At 34.1% G+C, this 22,102-nt stretch overlaps 1 protein-coding gene across 1 annotated transcript; it reads left to right on the top strand.

Annotated features, from left to right (window-relative positions):
• The first annotated feature begins 63 nt into the window (after positions 1-63).
• On the top strand, positions 64-21,320 carry LOC123523464 (uncharacterized). Its single transcript, XM_045301137.2, has 10 exons — positions 64-1,057; positions 10,855-10,917; positions 13,100-13,235; positions 14,320-14,403; positions 15,286-15,318; positions 16,050-16,154; positions 17,214-17,380; positions 18,405-18,549; positions 19,051-19,095; positions 20,507-21,320. The coding sequence occupies exons 1-10, from the start codon at positions 800-802 to the stop codon at positions 20,524-20,526; spliced, it is 1,056 nt and encodes a 351-aa protein (XP_045157072.2). The 5' UTR covers positions 64-799; the 3' UTR covers positions 20,527-21,320.
• The last annotated feature ends 782 nt before the right edge of the window (positions 21,321-22,102 follow it).

Here is a 22,102-nt window from a genome sequence, read left to right on the forward strand (position 1 = left end):
TGTACAACACCAATTAAATTCAAGATGTACGGCAAAATATTATCGTGCTATTCTGATGCTATTCCTTGATTTCGTAAATCTTAAGTCTTGACTTACAGATTAGGACATGTTCTATTTCGTAAGTTTTGCCTTACGTACCAACCACGTTGACAAGCAACAAATTGGTAAATAATTAGTTGATAAGAGGCAAGTGAATGAAATTCCAGAAACAACTGCCCAAAAAATAAACACAAATCTGAAAATAAAATAGCTTCTAATGCATAATGGAAAAAGGATGACACTGAAAAGTTAAATGATTTGAGCCGCGCCATGAGAAAACCAACATAGTGCGTTTCCGACCAGCATCCGCGCAGTCTGGTCCATGCTGTTCGCTAACGGTTTCTCTAATTGCAATAGACTTTGAAGGCAAAACGAAATAGTACATGTCCTAATCTGTAAGTCAGCTGTTACCTATTGTAGTACACACATAAGAATTTGAGTAGCCGCGGAGCAGGGCTTTAAAATTCAGCATTTGATAACTTTACGAGCATAAAACATCTCTGCTTATCTCTTTAGTTAGTTTATCTTGGTATGTGGTATAATTCAAAGACAATTCATGAGGCGTGACCTACCCGCTGTCCTGGGTGTTTACCGCAGTATTGCTATATGCTATTTTGATTGCAGAGGATAAGGATTATCAATATACCTTATTTGTCGTATCTGCAATATGGATTATGTGCAGTAGAGTTGTATAGTTTCGACATATTAAAATAGAACTGTTATAATTAAGTAACGTAAACAGAAATGATAGAAAAAATTAATGGGGAACATTAGTACCAAATACGCTAGAGGGGAGCAAGTCAGATCAGAAAATGCAGTAACTTTACGAAAGGACTTACACGGACCAGAAGATGCAGAAACCATACGACAGGGGTTAGACGGACCAGAAGATGCAGTAACTATACGACAGGGATTAGACGGACCAGAAGAGGAGGTAGATGAATCAGAAGAGAGAGTTACTAGAAGAGAAGAATCAAACAGTATCAACAGCAACGAACAAGTAGTAGAAAGACATACTGTAAGTTGTTGTTTTTTCAAAATTTCTAATTTTTGCTGTATATCAAATTATATACAATATCAATGAAACAGAATGAGTCTGCCCATCAAATGATTAATGTGCTCAGTGTATGGTATATGTTTTCATGTGTACCTAAAATATCCACCACAATGGCTTTACGGCAAGCATTCCCTGTCATTTTCTAGTGGCACTATATTTGTTGATCGTGACTGATCATTTTTATGCGTGCAATCAGCCATTTGTTACTTTATTTCAAAATAGAGACAACTCCACTAAAATGTTATTGTAGGCTTAGGGGACTCTGTACATAGTATCTCATGCAAACCATATACTTTGTACCTCTAGGCAGGAGAAAACTAAAAATACAAACTTCAAGTACATAGTGGGGAATCACTATGATCAAAATAATCTCTAAACCAAAGTTATATTTTGAAGAACATGAATAAATTTCCTGTCATGATAAGATATGAAATTATAACATAGCCTATCATGTGACTAATGAAAATTGTTAAATTATCATGTAGTTGACAATAATGATAGATATCCTGTAATTACAAACATTAAGGAAAATAATAAGTATCAATTTCTTGAAGTGTTCCAGATAATCAAAAGGTTATTGTGATTGAAATCTATGTAGTTTTAGGATACATGTATGTTGGCATATGATAGGCTATATTTTAAATTTACAGCAAAAGATTCTTCAGTATTATCCCATATTATTCATATTTTTATTTCGGTTTAGAGATTATTTTGATCATGTGATTCCCCGCAGTGAGTAGGCACTATCTTAGAGACTCAAGACATAGGCGTTATAAATAAAAGTACAAACTTCAACAAAGTAGACACTATCTATTTTAGATATATGTGTAGCTAAATGCATCAAAGTACACAGTCTGCAAAATATTTAAGATATCATTTTCTGAAAGAGTTATTTGAGCTGAAAAAATTATCCTGGGTAAAATATTTGGAACAAAATGGAGACAACTCCACTAAAAGTTATTGTAGGCTTAAGTGACTATGTACTTTGAACCTCTAGGTATGAAAATAAACATGCATAATTACATCAACAGTCAGCAGTTTGAAAAAGAAAAATATGTATATCATTGATAGGATTATGATTGACAGTGTTCACTCAACAATTTCACTCTATAAACAAATTGTTTCCCTAATGCCTCGGTCACAAAACCAACCGTACGATGTCCGTACGGTTTTAAAAAATCGTACGAGTCCACCAATTTTAGAATTCTTACGGTCTCCGTACAATCGTAGCGTCTGGTCACAGTACCTACGAGTCCCGTACGATCTTTAGGGGATGCAATCGTAGGATATCCGTACTGGTCGACAATGCAGACAAGTCGTGCGGAGCTCGCAAGGAGCCCGGCCGTACCTCGTACGGTGTTCGTGGGTTCGTACGGCACTCGTACGGCACTCGAACGGTGTCCGTAGGTACTGTATTTTTATACCACCTTGAATCACCAAGGAAGTCGTACGGACATCGCACGTTCTCCGCACGGTGTCCTTAATATCGTACGGACATCGGACGTTGACCGTGCGAGTCCCCTGCGATAGTCGTACGAGCATCGGCAAGCCTCACAGTTTTCCGAATCCGAGCTCTTCTGGGGCCCGTGCGGTTCCCGTACGGGGCTCTTGCGAGCTGCTCCCGACTTCGAATATCTGTACGAGCTCATAGGGAACTCGGGAGTTCGCTGAAACATTTTAACCGAGTTCCCGAGTCCTCTACGAATTCAAAAACTCCGTACGACGATCGTACGAGTCCAGGATGTCCGTAAGGACGTCGTAAGAGTTTGCCAAAAATGAACTAAAAACCTACTCGTACGGAGCTCGTAGCGTTCTTGTGACCGGAGTATTATGTAAAGAGGGCTTAGGGTAAGTTTCTACAAGGCTGTCTGTACACTTTCCAGACACCGTTACCTTGTGCATCCAATATGGGAGGATTATGTGTCACTGACGTATTTGTCTAATTCATACATTTGAAAATTATCAAAGATTCATTTCGAGAAGAGAAAAAGAACAGGTAGTGCATATATATTTATTTGTATGCAAATACTTACATACATACTATCATATTTGAAGAAATAACAAAATGAACAAAACAGATATATATGCTACTAAAATAACAATAACCGTTTTTTGTCTTTCTATCAAATATCTTTTGGTGTTATTTGCCTCCTCGTTGGTGTATGTCGTTTTCTCAGATAAGAACACCGGCTAGCTCAATAGGAAGAGTGCAGATCTACGGATCGCGGGGTCGTGAATTCGATCCCCGGTCGAGGCGTATGTTCTCCGTGCCGATAATTGTGCCTGAAATCATTCGTCCTCTACCTGATTCATACATCAGTAACTTGCGGAGAACAGGTTGTTTGTTACTGGTATAGAATCCAGGAACACTGTTTAGATTAACTGCCCGCCGTAACATAACTGAAATACTGTTAGAAAATGGCGTTAAACCCAAAACAAACAAAAGAACATTGGTTTAACCGTTTCAGTAATAATGCTTTTAATGGAAAAATAACATTTGCAGTAAACTGGATCTCAATCGAGTGTTCTATATTTAGATCTATATTTAGATTTTAACCTTTATGTCAATATTACTTAAAACGGATGTAGTATATAACAAAAAAGTTAGATTAATAGTGCGTCTGCAAATTATTTTGCAAATAGAAAAGATAAAAGGTTACCGGGTGATTTGTGCGCATACAAGTACAAATAAATTCCAGGTAACGTGAATATTTGACAATTTGACATGAGCTTAGAAAGATGATCAGTCTCATTTGAGCCGCACCATGAGAAAACCAACATAGTGCATTTGCGACCAGTCTGGTCAGGATCCATGCTGTTCGCTTTCAAAGCCTATTGCAATTAGAGAAACAGACATGCTGTTCGCAAATGCACTTTGTTGGTTTTCTCATGGTGCGGCTCATTTAACCTTTTTCCAGTTTAAAACAAATCGTGCTACAAAATGGGTAAATGAAACTTGTAGTGAAGTGGGACACGTATGAGTTTAAATTATTTTTAAAAGAATAGGTTTGAGATCATACAATTTAGATAACCTCGATGATATATCAGCTCAAAATAATGATGTACTTTTCATGAGAGTTAAGGGGACGCATATTGCTACATTCACAGTTCATACAGCAATGCGGAAGGGGTGCATATTCAAGAAATCAATGGTGGGAAAATAAAAAACATATTCATAAACTGATATAATACCGATGGACACCTGTAATATTCAGTATTTTGTGGATAAGGATGTGGTACTATGAATGTAATAGGAAAACAGAGGTCTTTGTGAAAGTACATTCAACACAAAATATTACGCTTTTGTATAAGGAAAAAACAGGTTTTTCACAATAACAGTGTTCCAAATAATGTTGAAGGGATGAGATTTTCTTTCTAACACACCAGGTTTGCTTAAACATGTAAAAATTTAACGCCACGTCAGTTCATCTCGGGATGGACGCCATATTTCTCATTGATAAAAAATGTAAACAAAAAAATCAGAGTGAGATTAGCATTGCAAGGGCATAACATGACATTCTACACAATGAATACCTTAGAACTGATATCTAAGATGCTACACAGGTCAGGCTGGTTAAATGCATAATGTCGATAACTTGAAATCCATCTTGAAAAGGTGGTTAATTTTAGTTTGTTTACATGGTTTTTAATTTTCCCACGACTTCTCGGCGATTCACTGCAAATGTATTACTGCGCCGGACGAAAGGTAACTCTAATAAACAACGGGAGACAACTTAGGTGTCAGCACGTGTACGATTTTAAAAAAAACATGTCGATGATTATAATTTCTTATCAAATAATGAATCCTATTCAGATAGTCGTCTTTAATAATAGAAAATTATGAATTTCTGTGGACATTTGTCAAAAAATATTACTTACAGTGGACTACTTTGCGCATCAAACTGGTTTCCGCTTCAGTTGTGAGGCACTTCCGTTATACTTTTTGACAACAATAACAAAACACAAAATGAATCAATAACGTCACTTATAAACCGACTGCTACTTTAAATCAGTGTAAGTAAAGTTGTTGTTACAACATTATACATGTTCGTTACGTTATGAGATAAAGTTTGTCTTGAACTGCATAATCCATTAATTACGTTTAGGTGATATTGCATTTACAACTTATTTGACCCCGTTTTTTACGTGAATGACAGCATTTTCGTGCAACTCGTGCAAACAGAGTTATGAAAAGTATGGTGGAGAATTCAAGGACAAATTATAAATGACATTAAAGTGAGGATAACTGTATATTCGTCAGTTTTGATCATTGACATTCCTGCTGTGTATTAGTAACTTTTGTGAACAAGATTAGAATGTTGCTTTTGCACATATACACATTGATTGGACCTCTCAACCAAATTTCATACCTTATTTTAGGGATTTTTAAGAAGATACATTTTCAAAAGTTTGTTGAATGTGTTTTGATATTTAAGTGCATTGTAGTTCATGAATACAAGTTAAAAATTAATAATGGCAACATTTCTAGGCCTTTATTGTAAGCCACTAGACTTCTGTAACGATAAATGTTTAATATATTAAGGGGAATATACTCTTTTAGTTTTGGAATGTGGCATTCCTTGACCACCGTATCTTTTCTTATGCACTACTTTGTAAACAAACTAAATATTGTGTTTTAGCTCACATATGCCAAATGAAAAGCAAGACAGTGAACTTATTTCACATTCTTTCTTTAAATTAGAATCTGTAGGACATTGATATATGTTTGGACAAAGCGAAGCACTATTATTTTCGCACCAAAAGTCTTAATTGTTGACTTTGAATGTACACAAGAAGTCTTATGTAATTCAACAATAACTTTCTTGTTTCAGTTTTTCTCATTTTTATTTTAGTGAGCAATCCTTTGTGTACTTATAACAGTTGAAACAGTATTCATTTCATTTACCAAAACCTTGAACTTTTTTGCATGTAAATTTTATAATACCCCACCCACTTTTTTCTAATTTCAAAGTATGCGTCCCCTTAACTAGGTTGCTAGCTAAACAATTTTGGTCTGATGATTCTACCGTATTGACGGGCGCATATCCGGGTTATTTAGTCAGTTAAGCCAATTAAATTCAAATTTGGACATATTTTTACTCAAATGTAAATTCTAATATACAATTCTTGAAATTTATGTAGATTACAAAATGTAAGATATAGCATAATACAAATTAAATAATTTTACCTCATACTTTGATTTAATTAATGTATTCATTTTAACGCTGTAAGCACGGTGATACGTCGTACAGCGGATATAGCTGGTCCGGTGAGCTAAAATAAACAAGAAGATCCAGGTAATAAAATTTTGAATCCATATTTTATGCTTTTTTCATAAAGTCCGTTTACATTCAAACTTCTGTAAATAGCTAGGGTGTATAGACAATGCATGTGGAACATTTTAAGCACGTTACCATGGCCAAAAAGACTAAATTCACTGTGTAAAGTTCGGATGCTCACCGCCGATTGAGCACACCTGCAAAGTTTCTTCTTGCACAGACTGTACAGGGTATAGTTCTTCTCGCCTGTATACTGTAAGGGGGATAGTTTTAATCTGTACGGAGTATAGATTAGAGGTACATGTCTGTAACGGATGGGAATGTATTGTTTGTGTATTAGGTGTCTTACTCTAATTGCAAAAACGGTATCATATACTACATACCTATATTTTCAGTTGTTTCTTTTATGTTTGTTTTAGGCTAAAACGTTCTTATAAATTTGATACATCGGATTCTTCTCAGAAATTAAATGCTAAACAAGATGCGTTATTACTGTTTTCACAAAAATATATTACATTAACTTTTTTTTCATTGGTTATGGTTAAACTTATAATAAGGTAAGATTTGGGCAAGAATTAATTAAGTTATCTTCTTGAAAATAATCTGACTTCAGACAAGTTCTCAAAGAGATGCACTTCTAATCATAATTACAATGAAACAGTTACACTGCTGTGATTTGTTACTAGAAAGGTGATTTAGCTTTTAAGTTTTCCATTTTTACAGTTTATGAAATTAACTTTAATTATCTAATCATCCTTTGTCTTTTCTGGTGAAAAATATTCAGATGTGTACTCAAAAGTGAGATAGAAGAGTGTTTTCGAATGTATTAATTTCCCTTGAAATAATATAGTGACAAGTTTACTTGAAAACTCAGGTATTTGGTAAGTTGTCATGTTTGTCAAAAGAGTGTCAGGATACTTTATTACATAATTATATAACATTTAATTATGTCTCCCCCCTCTGGGGGAGACATATTGTTTTTGCCCTGTCCGTCCGTCCGTCACACTTCATTTCCGGGCAATAACTGGAGAACCATTTGACCTAGAACATTCAAACTACATAGGGTTGTAGGGCTGCTGGAGTAGACGACCCCTATTATTTTTGGGGTCACTCCGTCAAAGGTCAAGGTCACAGGGGCCTGAACATTGAAAACCATTTCCGATCAATAACAAGAGAACCACTTGACTCAGAATGTTGAAACTTCACAGAATGATTGGCCATGAAGAGTAAATGACCCCTAACGATTTTGGTGTCACTCTGTTAAAAGTCAAGGTCACAGGGGCCCGAACATTGAAAACCATTTCCGGTCAGTAACTTGAGAACCACTTGACCCAGAATGATGAAACTTCATAGGATGATTGGTCATGCAGAGTAAATGACCCCTAATGATTTTAGGATCACTCTGTTAAAGGTCAAGGTCACAGGGGCTTTAACATGGAAAACCATTTCTAATCAATAACTTGAGAACCTCTCGACCCAGAATGTTGAAACTTCATACGATGATTGTTCATGCAGACTAAATGACCCCTATTGTTTTTGGGGTCACTCCGTTAAAGGTCAAGGTCACAGTGGCCTGAACATTGATAACCAGTTCCGATCAATAACTTGAGAACCACTTGACCCAGAATGTTGAAACTTCATAGGATGATTGAACATGCAGAGTAGATGGCCCCTATTGATTTTGGGGTCAGTCTATTAAAGGTCAAGGTCACAGTGGCCTGTTCATGTAAAATCATTTTTTGGAAATAACTGGAGAACCACTTGACTTACAATGTTGAAACTTAATAGGATGACTGGACATGCAGAGTAGATGATCCCTATTTATTTTGAGGTCACTTGATCAAAGGTCAAGGTCACAGGAGCCTGAACAGTAACTTGAGAACCACTAGGCCAAGAGTGTTGAAATTTAGCGGGATTACTGGACATGCCAAGTAGATGATCCCTATTGCATCCAACCATCAGTGTCTCTTTGACTTTCGTTCCTGAACCCTATTGACTTCTTGCCTATAGGACTTTGCATTGGGGGAGACATGCGCTTTCTTACAAAAGCATTTTCTAGTTATAACTTAGTAACTATTCTTATTGCCTATGTCATTATGGGAGGTCTATGGTACAAAGTAAGAGCCTTATCCATTACCCAGAGGTTATGTATTTAAATATTTTCAGGGAATGAAGTTGTTTTGCAATTTCTAAAATGTATGAGTTAGATAAGAGTGATAGTATGTAATATACTAGTATGCCTTCGTCATTGTGCAAGATTTAAGTAGAATATATTGGATTCTTTCCAGCAAGTGCAACATAACAGCTGCTTATTCTTTTAATAAATTGATGAAGTGGAATATTGTCCTTAAAAGAAAAGAAAGTTGTTAGGAATTACAACCAGATTTTAGAAATAACCAAAAAATACTATTTCAAGGGTCAGAACTCTTCTGCAAAAACAAAATTTCAAGTGGGTATTTTCACAAGCTGATTTACATTCATATAAAGTGTAATGCACAATCTGAGGAGCCATAATTCTGCTATACATGAATAGGCAACAAGTGCACTTATTTAAATGTTAACATGTCTACACAAAGCATTGTAAATGCATAATTCAAAAACAAAACTGATTTGATATCTAAAGCATTTTTATTTTCATATGATTTGTTTTTCATAATGAATGAAGCAGAAAAGATATGAATGTAAGTACTTAAAAACGTGTAGGTACTTTTAGCAGAAAGACCCCTAAATGTTTGCAGCATGCATCTTTTGACAAATCATTGTATAATATTTCACATTTTTATGCAGAGATACATACATGACTATTAATAAAAAAGAAGAATAAGCATATCAATAATACTTAAGAAATGAAAGGTTTCATAAAATAATGTTCCATTATCTTTTTTAAGCTTTATGTTTGAGCTCCACATTTGTTCATCATTGTTGACATTCTGTAAATATAATTTCAAGTAATCATATTGAATGAAACCCTCTGGACATCTCAATTTCATTCGTCTATACACACTCATATATATACAGGATATTTCTGAAAATGGTCTATACCCCGTACTGCAAATGTCTATACCCCGTACACTCGTGTCAAAATTCATTTGGGTAAAACAAACATACTGTTACAGCCAGATATCCAGGATTTTTTGCGTATGAATATTAAATAGAAAACAAAAGAGAATTGCCGATTCAGAATTCCGATGAATCGGCTATTACCTATCTACTTTACTAAACTATGCACAAAAATAAAAGGTTCGACCGTGAGCAAACGGAACATCAGTCTTTTTATAAACGACCTTGCTCAGCATGTATTTGCTGGAAATTTCAACGAAAATTGTTAACCGTTCCGTTCAAAAATCGGCCCGTGAATGGGTGTGATTTGGTTTAATCCATTCAGATTGATGGGACGTGAAATGCAAGGAAACTATTTCTTTGACATGACCATTAAAAGAACATTAAATCGTACTTTTTTTCCGTAGCTACGTCACTCTTTAAAATACTGCACATGGTTCAGTCGGTGAAATTTCAGTCGATATCTAATGGAAATAAACAAATATCGTCGAATGACAGCATAATTAGATGTTAAATGAGCACCTTTTAAAAGCGAGAAATTAAAAAGTATTTTCTATATGTCTCTTTTGCATCATAATTTCCCATATCTGAAAGATGTCAACATTCAAAAGCCATTAAAGGCACTGTCCTCCAGATCGTTCGAAAACAAAAATGAGATATTTTTTTTAGATATCTGGAAATTAATGCTGTAATTCTTAAGAATGCTTCGAAACGTAATACTGACAAACTATATGTTACGGAAACACATGAGAATGAGTTGTTTTTACTACTTTTTACGATGAAAATCGAAAAGCATTTGTAACGCTTTAATCGGGGTAAATTGCCTCGATTATAAATATCTATATCGCATTGAACACTAAAAAACAAGGATATATATATCTATAGCGGTATTGGTAACGGCAGCGGCGGTCTGGGTTCGATTCCCGATGCGGTCATCTTTTCTTTTTGATTTGGCATTTTTAAAATAGTGTAAAAAACATAAACTTATATTCTAATGTTCATAATATGACCAAACTTCAGTTTGAAAGAAAGATCATTTTTCAGCCAAAATCTGTCAGTGCCTTTAATGCAGAAGTTGTCAATTACAATTGAACGTTTTGAACTTTTATTCACGTAAATTAGCTTATCAAATTAGCTGAAAGTTTTAACCATCTTTTAACAAAGTACAATATAATCATCCATGACAATGATGTTTGACCCCTAGTTTTCCAATTCTTAGCGCATTATGGGTTAATTATTTAACGGAACGGAATTTAAAAATGCATTTTGGGTTAAGTTGCTAAATGTAACATAGATAATTCATTATTTATGACTAATTGTTAAATGCGCATCTGCTTGAAGAATACACAAGAACATTGAAAACACAAGCTGAATATTTGAGGCAGTTTAATGGAAATGCCTTTATGCTTAATCTTTCAGGAGCAAAATCTTACAGGAGCAAACACAAAAGGCCTTTGCAATCGTAATAGATTGGTAGGATTGGTAGGTGTATTTCATATGTTTACAGCTTTACAACCAGTACACTTGACTTGATTTAGACTTTGTATATAAAAATAATAGTTTTTGGAAGTTCTATGTTTTAAAACAAAATTATCTTATTATTCTAATCATGCATAAGATTTCTGTTGAGAATCGTTGCATTTGACATGTCTTTTCGTAAGTTCGGAACACAATTTATTGTGCTGCTGATTCATTCTCTTATTGTTCCTGTCTTGAATATTTTTTGTAGTCTTCCCAACAGATTCAGTTTAATAAAAACAATATTTCAACGGCTGTCGTAAGATAACAAATGAAAGTAAAAAAAACTGAGAGGAAAAGAAACAAAAATTCTTATAAAACTGAACTAGATTTTATTAATGCTACTCGTTGCTTTTTCAGTAAACGTGGCTATTTGTTGTTGTATATTGGTTTCTTTAAAAACCTGATAAAACAAGGAAACTTCTGAGCTAGGCTTATATAAAACTGGAGCGAGAGAAATTATTTCTTTTTTTTCCATTGCTTGGATAATATCTTTGTTCCATTAAAACTCATTAAAGGTAGTGCCGCACGTTCGGATAAACTAATTTTTACCATGTCGAATTTGATTTAACAATGATGTTTCAAAACTTATATACATGTACTAATAAAAAGATAACGTCGTTTGCTCGATTTTTTTTGCTAGACTAATTTGAAAAGATTCGACTTCGCACAAGTTTTCATAATTTGAGTCTATGGGGAAATCACAAGCCTTATAACATTTTCGCGAATAGAATTTTCCCTACAATGTAGATTTGAATGAAACGTCTTATAGTTGTTAATAAACATATGTCCTATAATATGGTGAAATAAAACCTGTCCATCAATTTGGTTAAAAAGACATTTGCCAGTGATTAAAGTAATCCACGCATTTCAAGCTGACTGATGTTAAGACATTTTGTTTTGGATTTATTTAGCGTTTCAGATGTTTTGATATTATATTTTAACTTTAGAAAAATAGTAAAGTTGCCGTTGTAATAAATTTACTCACCATTCGCCATACATTTATAAAATGATTTTCCGTTTCGACTCCAGGCTTTATTCTACGTTTTCATGACGTTACGCTACTACTTCCGATAAATCAAACGTGCAAAACTACCTTAACCTTTCTTCCATTGGAACTTACTAAATGATATTATACAATTATCGACTTTTTCTTAGGTTGATATCAGGATTTATCAACCTGAAAAGAGTTATATTCACCGAGCCATAGGCGAGGTGAATATAACTTTTCGAGGGTTGATAAATCCTGATATCAACCTATGAAAAAGTCAATAATTGTTTTATTACATGAATAAATGTATAGTCAGTCTTGTTATTACAATTGTATCTTTAATAAAGAAATAAGGAATAAATTTAGACCAAATCAGGGTGATATTGGTTTTCCAAGCACCTACTTTCGTCTATTTTTATTTTCGTACTATTTATAACCCAAGATAAGTTGATATGATATGTACTCATTACTTTTCGAACCGTTTTTAGCCAATCAGAGAAACAATAGAATATAGTCATGTAATATTATACAATTATCGACTTTTTCTTAGGTTGATATCAGGATTTATCAACCTGAAAAGAGTTATATTCACCGAGCCATAGGCGAGGTGAATATAACTTTTTGAGGGTTGATAAATCCTGATATCAACCTATGAAAAAGTCAATAATTGTTTTATTACATGAATAAATGTATAGTCAGTCTTGTTATTACAATTGTATCTTTAATAAAGAAATAAGGAATAAATTTAGACCAAATCAGGGTGATATTGGTTTTCCAAGCACCTACTTCGATCTATTTTTATTTTCGTACTATTTATAACCCAAGATAAGTTGATATGATATGTACTCATTACTTTTCGAACCGTTTTTAGCCAATCAGAGAAACAATAGAATGTAGTCATGTAATATAGCGTGGTGATATATAACAGTTCATATCGTAAAAGGTTTTGAGATTACATCCTGTTTCACAGCAAAGTCATAATACTATCATGACAACAATCCTTGCAGGTGCAAATATGGAAGGTTTGACAATTTATTTTAGCTTAATTTTTGCATATTAAACCAAACGAGTCCCCATTATAATATTATTATGTTAATATTATTATGTTCGACAGTTCACTAAAAAGAGCACAAACATACTAGTATTATATTTCAGATTATTGTTTTAGCCGTTTTACTAGTGGCAGCGTTAGTAGCGTTAACAGCGTTAGCAGTTAACATACATTTTGCAAAGCGAAATGCGGAATCATTGGCAACGCAAGTGTTGATGCTTAGTACTGACTTAAACGCTGGTAAATAACTCTATTTTTAGAAAAAAAAAAACTTGTTAGTGTAATGTTGTTTCACCATTAAGGTTTCGATGGAGGCCTTGAGAAACAAAAATCAAACAACACCAAATCATAGAAAGAAAGAGTTGTTTGACATGAAAATTGAACAGCATGTAAAACATGTATATTACTTTACGAAGCAAGTGTCAGTATACTGATATAAACATTGAATTCCGGAAAAGGGCTGCCTAAAGGGGCTCCACTTCCAGACAGTTAAACGCCTTTAAAAACTCACCATTTTCAAAGAACTGTTACACATGTTTGTTTTGATGCATTTGCAATAGCGTGCGAGTGGTGAAATTTCACGTAACAAGGTGGAACATAGTTTTCAGCAATTGTTTATCTTTTTTTCTTTACAAATGGCATTCATTTTCAAAGGGAGACAACTTTTTCTCAAAGATTACTTAAAATAATCGAAAAAAGTTGTTTCCCTTTGAAAATGAATGCCATTTGTACTTAAAATAATCGGGAACAGTTGTCTCCCTTTGAAAATGAATGCCATATGTAAAGAAATAATGATAAACAATTGCTGAAAACTGTGTTCCACCTTGTTATGCGAAATTTCACCACTCGCACGCTATTGCAAATGCATCAAAACGAACATGTGCAACTGTTCTTTGAAAATGGTGAGTTTTTAAAGGCGTTTAACAGTTCGGAAGTGGAGCCCCTTTAGGCAGCCCTTTTCCAGAATTCAATGTTTATATCAGTATACTGACACTTGTTTCGTAAAGTAATATACATGTTCTACATGCTGTTCAATTTTCATGTCAAACAACTCTTTCTTTCTATGATTTGGTGATGTTTGATTTTTGTTTCTCAAGGCCTCCATCGAAACGTTAACACAAGCATAAATAGTTCAGCGTTACATAATGTACGCGTCTTAGATATTTTTCTCTGTAATTTCAATGCTGGGTTCAGATACATTTAAAGCATTAAATTTGATAGATTTGATCGATTTAATCAATGTCTAAAATATTTCACAGTAATGGGAAAAGAATGTAACATTAATATTTTTACAACTCACTGCTTGATTGATAATTGTATTCAGATTTACGTATAAGTACAGAGAATATTTCGTGTGAAAGGCCTTCATGCATCATCTGTAAAACAGAAGTTATGCCTCATTTTGAAGGTAGGTAAATCACCGTGTTATCGATTTACCTAGTTATGCTTATTTTGAATTATTAAAATATCAGAAACACGATATCTATAGCCCTTTCCTGACTCTAAATACAGCCAACGCATGAATCTTGTGACCCCATAGGTGGAATATTCCAGAAACGTTCGATTTGCTAATTGTTAACCTTTGCCCTGCTAAATTTCTATAATGGACTGGTCCATCATTCAATTTGGGCAGAACCATTCATCATTTGAAGGGGTGTTTACTGAAAATGTATACTGACTGAATAGCGAACAGTGCAGACCATAATCAGACTGCACGGATGTGCAGGCTGATCTTGGTCTGCACTGGTCGCAAAGGCAGAATCAATTGCCACCACCGTCACGTCGTTCTTTAAAAATGTACTTTTTTCTCAGAAGTTGCTTATCGAAATATAGTAAGAAAAATAAATGGCTCTTCAGATATATTCTAAAATAATTAGCGCTCCACAGAAGTATCAAACGCTTTCAAACGCAAACGATGCACTCTAACTCTAGAACACATTATCATTAACCCTTTTCATTCTTGACACAATTGATTCTGCCTTTGCGACCAATGTAGACCTTGATCAGCCTGCACATCCGTGCGTGCAGTCTGATCAAGATCTGCACTGTTCGCAGTTCAGTCAGTAAATTTTTGGTAAGCACCACTTTTAACAGTTAATAGTACTATCCAACCTGAAAGATGAACAAGTTCACTATAGAAATTTAACAGGGTAATGGCTAATGAAGGTTTTCATAGACTTGTACCAATGCATTTAAACATAAAACAGGTACATATATCTAGCTCATATATCTTACATAATTAATATATTTATTCTGTTCATTAGTCAAAGTTTACATTATATCATTTCAGCGTTACATTGTGCTGTATCTGTAAAGAATGGCTGTAAGTAAATTTTTCAACTTAAAAAAAAAAACGATATCGAAATGTAAAAAGGTATTAACTGTTTTCTTTCTTGGATTAAAAATCTCTCTTACTTTCACTGGAATTAACGTTCTTATCATGATGGATTTAATGAGCACATGCGTTTCGAAACGTACTTGTCCAATATTAAAAATTAATTCAAATCGAGCACCTCAGCAGCTTATCCATATTTGTGCATATAACTACTTCAATTCGTTTTTACTTTGGTAAACTAATAATTATAATAGATGGATGTTTACTGATATGTAATTTGCATAAGGACTCCCTATGGCGGAAGAAACGCCTTACTATGGTCGTATAAAACTTAATGCCATCTTGACAATATGAGCCGCACCATGAGAAAACCAGCATAGTGCATTTGCGACCACCATGGATCCAGACTAGCCTGCGCATCTGCGCATCTGCGCAATCTGGTCAGGATCCATGCTGTTCGCTTTCAAACCCTATTGCACTTAGAGAAACCGTTAGCGAACAATATGGATCCTGACCAGACTGCGCGGATGCGCAGGCTGGTCTGGATCCATGCTGGTCGCAAATGCTCCATGTTGGTTTTCTCATGGTGCGGCTCATATGTCAATGTGTAATAACATGTAAACTAGTATACTAACAACGATGGATAAGAGACTTGAAAAAAAATATATATGAGAAATATTACCACAGTCATGTATTTTCATAGCTTTCGTTGTCTTCAGCTTGTATAATGTGCGGAGGAAAGTGCATGATACTTCAGGGCTTACTAGACAAGGTGAAACAAAATGCGACACATGCGTGCAAGAAACCAAAAATTGAATTAAATTGTAAGTCAATGCAAGCAAAATTGTTCTTTATATTGTCACTCTGTGTCGTAATTGGCATTTTAAAGTATTAATTAACAAACATTTTAATATATGAAATTAAGTTCAGGTTACAACAAGCATACACCATCACACAATAGTGCCAGCATTTAACATTAGTGATTCACCTGCCCTAAGTAAAGTTCAGGGTTTAATAGTTACTGGCTTTAAGTTTGTTAATATAGATATATAATAATAAATTAAATGAAAAACAAAAACGAAACCGACGAGATGTCCTGTTTCAAAAATGAACAATTAAAAGGATACTCGGGGTACATTTTTTTCAAGAAATATATGCATGATTTATCTATTTTATCTTACTAAATTATCAAAAGACACAGAAAAAGGACGTTTAAATCTTGCTGTGAACGTCTGAAGGTCCCCATATGTGAAGCTGCATAATCATATCATAATCATATGATAAATAGTTCCATCAAGATTTTGACCATTTTACCTTTTTCCGTGGAAAAACAAGAGTAGAGTGGAATATGAGATTTTATAGCAATTTTTCTAACCTTGCATACGTAGGTCAGGTGAGCCAGAGCATGGAAATTTTGTACCCACTTCGTCAAAGTCAGAAACCATACATGAACCGCATCATGAGAAAATTAACATAGTGCATTTGCGACCAGCATGAATCCAGACCAGCCTGCGCATCCGCGTAGTCTGGTCAGGGTTCATGTTGTTCGCTTTCAAAGCCTATTGCAATTAGAGACACCGTTAGCGAACAGCATAGATCCTGACCAGACTGCGCAGACTGGTCTGGATCCATGCTGATCGCAAATGCACTATTTTGGTTTCCTCATGGTGCGGCACACATCTGTTTTAACTAAGCATGTCAGTAAAATGTGAGAAAAGGTGTTGATTAAAATGATTTTAATTTTTCATCAACATATTTTCCAAAGTACCCCTTTACTCGTGTAGATGTTGCATTATACTTAATAGTAACACTAACAAATAACACCCGAAGGGTTATTTTACTCTTCATAATCCAACTGAATTACACCTGCCTTTGTACCATAGGTTGTATACTCGCAATCGTGGGTAACCTCTCACACCATTGCGAAGGAGGGTATCTCTGCTACAACAAGATAGTACACGACCATCATAACCAGTCAGTACACGAACCTGTATGTAGGTGCCCGCCTGGAAGTCGATCAGAACACTGTAAGAAACCATATACTGAAGCGGTAAGGATCATTTTGAAATAAGAACCTCTGTATGTTATGTACTGTAAGTTGTTGCCTAACCATACCGCCACTGATAAGCAGCAGAAAGACATGAAAAATCAATGTAATGTCTTTGGTCAATATAATGGCGACAGCTCCTCTTATTGATCAGATCAAAAAATATTGAAAAGAATAATTGATTATATTTAGGATGCCCCTTGAGAGGGTGCGGCATATAGTAATTTGACCGTCCTTCCCCATGATTAACTGAAGAATACTTTGGTGCAGAATCCTCTGGCGCAGACTCCTCATCATTTGTTAAGCAGGTTTGTTGTGACCAGCAGATGACGCATAATGATTTTGTGGACAAAATGCGTTTCTGATGGACAACTTAAGAACGCCTAAACCTACAGTCATAAACTTCATAGGAGGATTGAGTAGTGTTGTTTTGGGCTTCAGTAGGTCAAAGCTCATGGCAACAATTATATTAAGACTAAACATGGTTTCCGCTCTTTAACTAAAGAACGGTTTGGCCTACACTCATCACACTTAATTTCCTATGGTCAGTAGCTGACCTCTAGCTTTTACAGGCGTGTCAGTAAGTCAAAGGTCAAAGCCACATTCATTTCAGGACTGAAAATTGAACTGGTCACCATGATGGGAAGGGGGAGCGGGGTGAAAATTGTTTTAAAAATGCCTCTTGACATTGATATAAAATGTAAATAATTTGAGAAACAATATATAGCGGAAACGACTTCCTAAATATCATTTTGATTCTAATATTTCTTGTATTCAATAGTAGATTAAAAATGGAAGCCCTGTTTCTTTGTCCCTGTAAAGTCACTGTTGAATAAACATAATCATTGTATCAAAATTGAGTTTACTTTGAATGCTCATTGTACGCAACTTTAATGAAACCAAATACAACCAAATCTATACCGTAACATATGTGTTCAAATTATTCTTTATTAGTTATAAGAGGAAGCAGAATGACATAAATGTAGCAACAAAAATGTATATTTTAACTTCATTTTTTTTGTCACAGGCTGATTGCAGATGTTTTAGATCCACGCGGAAGTTTTGTGGTCAAAAGCAAATAACACATTGTGACAATGTAAACTGGTCGACGTGCCATATGACTAGATCAGAATTAGGCGAACAATACAACTGTCTTTGTAATAAATCAACAGGTAATTGCTCTTCTTATACACAATCTATTTTTGATTTGTATTCAGTGTCCGCATAAAGCTTCGTACTGTAGAAGACTGTTCGGTGAAATAACTAAATCAAATAATTGGTCGAGCAAGATAGAAAAGCAGAGAGTCCATGTAAACTTTGTTGGTTAGCCAATGTCAAGGTATGAACAAAATGTTCAACAACATGGGCAAAATCTATCTATCGTATTTACATAGCCCTACGGATTCCGATATGTTGTAACTGCAGTTAATTCCTCCCTAAGGATGTGCCGTTTCGATGGCATAGATTTTATCCATATGTCAAATAATTATCTTTCATCTAGTAGAAAAAATGGTAGATTATTCTCCGCTACAGATATTTGTATTACACTTCGATCGGTTTTATTCTCTTGGAAGAAAAAATTGATATGGATTAACGCCTCTTTCTATAAATATGATTAATATATTGCAGGCTATTTTACATGTTTTTACCAGAAAACAATCTTAACATTTTAGGAACAGATGACCATTCCGCACAGTGTACACCATCTGATTCTGATAGTAAGCATGATTTGTAGTTATAATTCGCTTCATCTTTTATCTGCTTTCTTTCATCATATTTTTCATTTTAGTGAGCTTTATCATTTTGTTCATCTTCCATAACAATAACTAACATGCCATCGGGAACTTATTTGCAACTTAGAACGAATACATTTTCATCATTTGCATATTTTCCTCCTGCATTATATAATATGATGATACGGTAAGTTGCAATTTTTTTTATTTCTAATAAGAAATTTAAATTTATTAAGACAGAATGGTTCCTAAGTACAATTTATTCAATGTAAACGTTTCTAAATAAATCAGGTTATAATGGTTTCTAAGTACAATTTATTCAATTTAAACATTACTAGTACTAAATAAATCACGTAATGCTTATTTGCAACTTAGAACGAATACATTTTCATCATTTGCATATTTTCCTCATGCATTATATAATATGATGATACGGTAAGTTGCAATTATTTTATTTCTAATAAGAAATTTAAATTTATTAAGACAGAATGGTTCCTAAGTACAATTTATTCAGTGTAAACGTTTCTAAATAAATCAGGTTATAATGGATTCTAAGTACAATTTATTCAATTTAAACATTACTAGTACTAAATAAATCACGTAATGCTTATTTGCAACTTAGAACGAATACATTTTCATCATTTGCATATTTTCCTCATGCATTATATAATATGATGATACGGTAAGTTGCAATTTTTTTTATTTCTAATAAGAAATTTAAATTTATTAAGATAGAATGGTTCCTAAGTACAATTTATTCAATTTAAACGTTTCTAAATAAATCAGGTTATAATGGTTCCTAAGTACAATTTATTCAATTTATTCGTTACTAAATAAATCACATTATAATTGTTCCTAAGTACTTACTAAATAAATCACTTTTTTATTCAATTTAAAGGTAACAATTTCTTAAAATACATGGGGACTGATTAAGTCAATTATAATGCAGAGAAAATAAATATATACGACAAATGAGCAGAACACAAGAGCATGGAGTTTTGTTTCTTAGCTGTTTTAGAAGATGCTTAATCTAGAAAAAAACCATGTCTCAGCTGAAAATCGAACTCAGGTTTTCTTTAGCAAACAAAAAAATCCTGCAATCTTGACCTGTACATCACGGAGGAATTCATACTTAGTGAAAAGCTCTATAAAGCTTTATAATAAAGGCAGTTTACCTTCAGTACCTCGTGACAAACGCTTTTCTAATTTGAATGGAAAAATAGTAAGACCAGCTTATTCTTATGTGTTTCTGTAACATACAATCTGTCAGAAACTAAGTTTCAAAGACTTCTTAGGAAATATAGCAATAATTGCCTGATATTTCAAAAGTTTCTGTTTTCTTTGTTGTCGTACGATCTATAGGTCAGTCCATTTAAGAAATATTTGTTCATTTTAGGTACGAAAGATCTTGGCTGAAGGAGAACAACTAAAAACCTTTTGTAAACAAAATGTATATATTGGATGTAGCAACCAACTTTGTATATAAATTGTTAATACAAATTGTCGTCAGCATATGCTACGGAGGATGTACATCTGGTTTCACGGACAAAAGCAGCTGACCATGACAAAATTGTTGACAATTTCAATTAGTATACTGAGTAAAGTCTACAGTAATATAATTCTTTCGATCTGCAAACAGATTTTGCGAGTCGTTTTCAACGGAAAACGTAGTTGGAAGACGAGGGTAAAGCACTGTAACGATGGACTCGTTGGTTGTGATAATTGCCATCGGTTATGGTACCCTCTTTAATGTCCCTTAACATGTGGTGATGTCTGAATTGAAGAATTCTGCAAGGCAAGAGAAGCCTACATTACATTTATATTCAAATCAGAAATACTATAAAAATGACAAACGAGATTGTGGCGGATGGAAAGGGATATAACTGGTAATACATGTACAATAATACATAGTGTACGTAGAAGCCTACATTACATTTATATTCAAATTAGAAATACTATCAAAATGACAAACGAGATTGCGGTGGATGGAAAGGGATATAATTGGTAATACATGTACATAATGTAATAACTAACATATAGTTTAGAAATGCTTACAAAATGTATAATGACAGTAGCGACTTGATATTGATTTACAAACGCTTTATATAAATGAGTTTTATTCTGAGTGTCAATTCATTTAGATACCATGACAACTTAAGATTATCGTTATCAATGGAGTAAACAAAATAACAAAAAAAAAAAAAGAGAAATAGTTTTGTTTGGATACTATTAAGCCGTTTGTAATACTATTTGAGTGTTGACAAGAAGTTTGTTTTATAAAACCAATTGAATTATTTGTATAAACAGAAAAAGAGGATTTTCAAATAAACGGCACGTATCCTTTATAGGCCAACCCTAGTCAGCAATCTGTTTCATATTTTGTTTTATTTCTTGTGACTTGACACACTGAATTTCCAAGAAGTGTGTGTGTGTGTGTGTGTGTGTGTGTGTGTGTGTGTGTTCGTTTTTAAAGTTTTATGTGAACTATTTGAGGATGCATAAATATAAACAGCAGTGTGTCGTATTTGATGAAGATTAAGATTTATCAGTTTATTGAATATCCTGTGACACAATTACAAATGTTTATGTTATACTGAGGTACCATTAAACTCTTTTTTTGTCAGAAGTTAATTATTTTAAGAAATATAATATTTGCAGGCAAATTAAGATTATAAAGAAATCATAGTAAGCAGGATATTGTGACAACCAAACAAAATTTAAAAATCTAAGTATTGGCCATGCACACATCTTTAGCCTGCTGGCGGCAAGCGATTCTGCCTTTGCGACCAGTGCAGACCAAGATCAGCCTGCAAATCATGGTCTGCACTGTTCGCTATTCAGTCAGTAAATTTTCAGTGAACACCCCTTTGCATATTAAGTGGTACTGCCTTAATTGAATGATGTACTGTCTTTTTTAGAATTTTAGAAGTTCTGCAGAGTAAAGGTTAAATAATTTCGCTGTATGTCCTTTAGGAAATCGAAAGACGACGTG

Source organism: Mercenaria mercenaria, chromosome 3 (assembly GCF_021730395.1).
Source record: "Mercenaria mercenaria strain notata chromosome 3, MADL_Memer_1, whole genome shotgun sequence".
NCBI lineage: Eukaryota > Metazoa > Mollusca > Bivalvia > Venerida > Veneridae > Mercenaria > Mercenaria mercenaria.